At 53.8% G+C, this 5,311-nt stretch overlaps 1 protein-coding gene across 1 annotated transcript; it reads left to right on the top strand.

Annotated features, from left to right (window-relative positions):
- Positions 1–761: 761 nt before the first annotated feature.
- Positions 762–2,862, top strand: LOC119295047 (protein JINGUBANG-like). Its single transcript, XM_037573372.1, has one exon. It carries the CDS (start codon positions 918–920, stop codon positions 2,373–2,375), a length of 1,458 nt encoding a protein of 485 aa, XP_037429269.1. The 5' UTR covers positions 762–917; the 3' UTR covers positions 2,376–2,862.
- Positions 2,863–5,311: the final 2,449 nt, after the last annotated feature.

The following is a 5,311-nucleotide window of genomic DNA, read 5'->3' on the forward strand; positions in this document are numbered from 1 at the left end:
TTCTGCCCTACGTATGTTAGGTTCTATGTCGTATAAGCAACTTCATCTAGTGTCTGTTCTAGATGTGTTTAGCTCAAGTTCATATATGCAGACGATGTTTATCTTCTCTCTGTCAGATTGCATGACTTGCTTTATATTTGCTATTTTAGTCATGTTTTATCTAGTATTTCTGTTAATAAAATCATTCGGTAAATTGCTTATATTTCCAACAATACGCACGTCATCTTTGGAGCACAGTAATTTTGAGTAAGCGTCGATACGTTTGAGTATGGAAAGATCGCTGCCGTGCAATGCAAGTGATCTGGAATGTTCGATCGCGTCCGGGCCTGGCCATTCACATCGCAACGGAATGGTCACTCCTTTTTATTTAATCCAGCGGAATGGTGCAGCAGTGAGATATTTCTCTGGCATAAATCTAAGTGACGAAACCAACCAATGATGGATGCCACAATAGTCCTGGGAACGTAGCAGCGCCCCCCGCGTGCCCACGTTCGGTGATCAGGCAGCAACCGCCGAGTCAAGGCCCATTCCCAATGATGAATACACAAAATTTAAAAAACATTCTAGAGTAAAACCGACAAAATCAAGAAAGCAGAACCCTCCTTTAAATGGAAGAGAAGGAAATAATCAATCAAATCAGACCCACCTGTCGGAACGTCGAGGCTCCCACGGCATAGCTCTCGTTTCCTTCTCTCAGCGTCTCCACGCGATATATATACCGCCGCTGCTCGCCTCCTTCTTCTCCAACCTCGCAAGCTTCTTCTCCTCCTCCCTTTCGGTCCCGGGTTTCCTTCCGACGCAGGTCATTCCATATTCGGCTCCCGATCCTCACCTTTAAGAGGACCCCGGCCGCCGGGCAGCTAGAGTAAACCCAGCAGCCGATCGATCGCTTGCTGTGTGAATTGTGGCATCTATCCATGGGTAACCACCAGAAGATCCTCAACTTCCTCCGGTCGGACCCTGCCGCGGTGGCCGCCTGCTCGCCGAGGTCCTTCTCCTCCTCCTCCGCCTCTGTGTCGGACGACGACGGGTACAGCTGCTCGTCTTACCCCACCACGGACGGGGACGCCTCGCCGTCGCGCTACGGCGGCTCCTCCACCCCGCCCACGCCCAAGTCGCCGTGGGCGCACCTCCCGGGCCTCGGCGCCGGGGGTGCCGTTGCCGAACCGGGGGCCACGGGACTCATCGCGTCGCTGGTCAAGGAGGACGGGCACGTCTACTCGCTGGCGGCGACCGGGGACGTTCTTTACACCGGGACCAACTCACCGAACGTGCGCGTGTGGCGGGACCAGCGCGAGCTCGCCGGGTTCAGGACCGCCAGCGGCCTCGTCAAGGCCATCGTCGTCGCCGACGACGGCCGCATCTTCACTGGCCACCAGGACGGCAAGGTGCGCGTGTGGCGCGCCGACGCGGACAACCCCGCCGTGCACCGCCAGGTGGGCTCACTCCCGAAGCTCAAGGACTACCTCAAGAGCGCCGTCAACCCTACCAGCTACGTCGAGACGCAGCGCCGGGGGCGCCAGCGCGCGGTGTGGCTTCGGCACTCCGACGCCGTGTCCTCCCTCAGCCTCGACGAGGGCGCCGGGCTGCTCTACTCGGCCTCGTGGGACAGGACCTTCAAGGTGTGGCGCGTGTCCAACTCCAAGTGCCTCGAGTCCGTCAGCGCGCACGACGACGCCGTCAACACCGTGGCCGCCGCCGGGTTCGACAGCGTCGTGTTCACCGGGTCGGCCGACGGCACCGTCAAGGTGTGGCGGCGGGAGATGGCCGCGAAGGGCGACGCCACGAAGCATGTCCTGGAGACGGTGCTCAGGAAGGGCGAGGGCGCGGTCACCGCCATCGCCGTGTCGCCCGAGGACCGCGTCGTGTACGTGGGCTCGTCGGACGGGCTGGTCACCTACTGGCACTGGGTCGACGGCGAGGCGAGATACGGCGGCGTGCTCAAGGGCCACAAGACGGCGGTGATGTGCCTGGCGGTGGCCGGCAACGTCGTCGTGAGCGGCTCGGCTGACCGGACCCTCTGCGTCTGGCGTCGCGACGGGGCAGAGCACGTGGGTCTCGGCGTGCTAGCCGGACACACCGGGCCCGTGAAGTGCGTCGCCATGGACGAAGAGGCCGCGGTCGCAGGTTCGGGCGGCGATCGGCGGTTCGTGGTGTACAGCGGAAGCCTGGACGGGTCGGTCAAGGTCTGGCGCCTGTCGGACGCGGAAGCAGAGACGGCCACGACAGTGCGGGTGACGGAGCGCACAGCAGCAGCAGCACCGGCGCAGCCGTCGCAGGTGTGGAGAGGCCAGCAGGCTCCGTCGCCGTACGCCGAAGCGTGGGCGCCGTGCCATACGCCGGAGCTGAAGCGCGTGCGCGTGGCAGCTGCGTGAGGTCGAAGCAATGGTACGCGCGCGCATGGAAACAATGTGCTGGCCACAGTTCTGCAAGGAGGAAACAGAGCAGAGATCGTCGTCTGTCTCTTGTGGTGAACGATGCGGAGGGTAACAGTGATCGCAAAAGAACGAGAAGGAGTTGATCCCTAGGCAATCGTCCAGCAGCAGGTTCAGGAGTCAGGAGCCATTTGGACGAGCTTTGCTACACGTGCAGGATGTTAGAGCATCTCCAACACATGCGCAAGGTGCGGCGCGCTAAAAAACAGTATACAGCACTGAAATCGCCAGTTTTTGCGCACCACGGTGCGCTGGCTCCATCGTCTGCTGTAAAATATAGTGCGCCCGAGTCACTCCAACATACACGCTAAACTGCAGCGCGCGCGAGTAGCCGGCGCTTGTCATATGTTGCATTTTGGAGACAACTAGTAAGCATGCACGTAAATACTATTTGTTTCAAGATTGGTCATAATGTGAATCCTTCTTTGAACAATTTGTTTCAAGATTGAAGCCTAAAAGAAACAAAAATAAACCAGATAAATTTAATAATATGTTTTCACCTAATCAATTTGAATACTCTCTTTTCTCGAGAAAACAATCTAAATACTCTTTTCTATGGCATGAGCCAAATATAGACAGCACACTTTCTAATATTCCATTTATTTAGGAATAAATGAAAGGACATAGCGTTAATAACCAGTCAATGTGGAGTGCCTGATATGTATTGCGGCTTGCATTGACAAGGGCACGGCAAGGATGTCCACGCAAGAGATATCAACGCCAAGAAGTGCATGTTAGCCAATCAGTGAAGCTACTCTTCTACTGGAAATTCCACGCACTACTCTGAATCCGTGGCATGTTAGCATGATCACCTTCAGGCTGGTCATAGTGGGGAGTAACTTAGAGTAGTAACATGTATATGTTACTAGCCTATGTTACTACCTTCATAGTGGGTAGTGTCATATGTGTAGTAACATACATGTCTTCATTTATCACTATGTAGACTCATTTTGCATTGGAAAGCGCTATGTGATGGTAACATATTATGTTACTCTATTTGCCTCTCTCCTCATTAACTACTTGCCATCTCATCATTTTTGCTTATGTGGCATCTATGTTACTCCTTAAGTTACTCCCACTATGACCAGCCTCAGTAACAGCGGATACGGGGTCTGATTGGAACAGAAACTCCCAAGAGCCACCAACAGTTAGATGAACTTCCAAGAAAAAGACAAAAAAAATGTAGAACATTCCTCGAAATAGGCTTTCGCCCCGCTATATATTAATATACTAACCACCCGATACAAGAATGAGTTCCACGTTGGGGCAAATAACACAATCACGCCCAAAAGGAAAAATAAGAGAAAACCAAGAGAAGCATCGCCGGATCAACGAAAGTTGTAGTATCTCGCTACCGTTGCGCCCACCAGAAATTCCACCACACTCCTCTGCCACTGAGTTGACGCATACCAAGGAAGACCTTCAAGAAGGACTGCGGCGGCGACGACGCTGCTGGCCGGACGAGTTCTAAGATTTCTCCCAGTACACGGAGGGGGATGGGGGAGAGGTACACCCGATGCCCTTTAAGAAGGGTGGCGGCGCCCACAGGCGTCACCGCGTCGGTGCTGGCCAGGCCCGACAGAGATTTCCAAGACCCCTCACACCCACAGCCCAGGACCAACCGTTGACTCCACCATGCCTACCGCCCACCAACATGTGCCACCACAGCCACGAGGACACAATTGTCGTCTCACAACGACAAATGTTGCGAGGCCGGCCGGACCGAAACGAAGCCACTGTAGACAGGGACCGGCAGTACTGCAGCCACGTGGGAGGGGAGATAACCTCAACCGGCTCAGGCGCTAGCAGACTGGACGCATGAGCAGGAGCACGCCAGGCCAACTGCCTAGCCAGGCCAAGATCGCCCCCCATCTCCCGTAGCTCGCCAAACCAGCTGGAGGTGACCCGTCGGAGTTCAAACCGAACCATCGTGACCCAGATCGAGCCCAAAGGGCCCAGACTCTGGGCTTGCAGGGCGCCGCCTGCCGCCAAAGGGTCATGCCACCGCCCGATCTGCACTGGAGCGCCGCCCGCTGAGCTACACCGCTGTCAGAACATGCCGCCCGAGCCAGGAACCGCGTCGGGAAGAAGAGGGGGTGCCGCCACCGCCGTCTACGAACATCACCGCACGGGCAAACGCCTGGCTGCGCCAGTCGTGGGCAATGGCAGGAGGGAGAGAGGGGGGTACGGTCGAATTGTAGACCATGTTATTCAATGATGTTACTTACGAGAAGGGGAGGGTGTCCAAGTGCAAGGTCTCCTACTTTTTTTTGCGAGAAGTGCAAGGTCTTCTACTCCTCGCGTAGAAACTGCATGTCCTTCTCTGTTTCTCCCATCCCATCCATGTAAGACAAATGACAGCTGCCCCCCTCAGAAGCAATTCGTTGAACATTTTCGGGCATCGAACAGACTAACATGGAGGACATACACTTTCAGATCAATGAGGGCAGAACTGAGCCCAGGAACAGGTGACAATGCCTTTCACATTATGCGTGTCGTCAATTTTTCCAATAGATGGTAGATAATTATGCAAATAATTTAAGATGCAAAACATTGAAATTATGGTAAATACTTGCCTTCCTAAATGAGTATATGACATGAATGGATTGGCAAGTAGACAGAAGACTGATGATAAGGTGTGAAATACAGATTGACATTCTTCTATCTATGAGCACGTTTGCACCAAGCTATTTAAGTTTCTATTTTTGCTTCTGTTAATAATAGTTCATTTACAGAGCTAAGTAAATATTGAGATGAGAAAGATGTAATTTGAAATGACAACACCATACTAAGAAAACAATCTTTGCAGAAGACGCAACCTAATACTCCATGTATAAGTAATAAAACAATTATCATGCAAAAAGCTAAACAAACCC

The sequence above is a fragment of the Triticum dicoccoides genome, chromosome 4B, assembly GCF_002162155.2.
Source record: "Triticum dicoccoides isolate Atlit2015 ecotype Zavitan chromosome 4B, WEW_v2.0, whole genome shotgun sequence".
In the NCBI taxonomy this organism is placed as follows: Eukaryota; Viridiplantae; Streptophyta; class Magnoliopsida; order Poales; family Poaceae; genus Triticum; species Triticum dicoccoides.

Excerpts from the sequence above, each read along its gene's own strand:
- LOC119295047 (XM_037573372.1), top strand. The coding sequence starts at position 918 with ATGGGTAACCACCAGAAGATCCTCAACTTCCTCCGGTCGGACCCTGCC.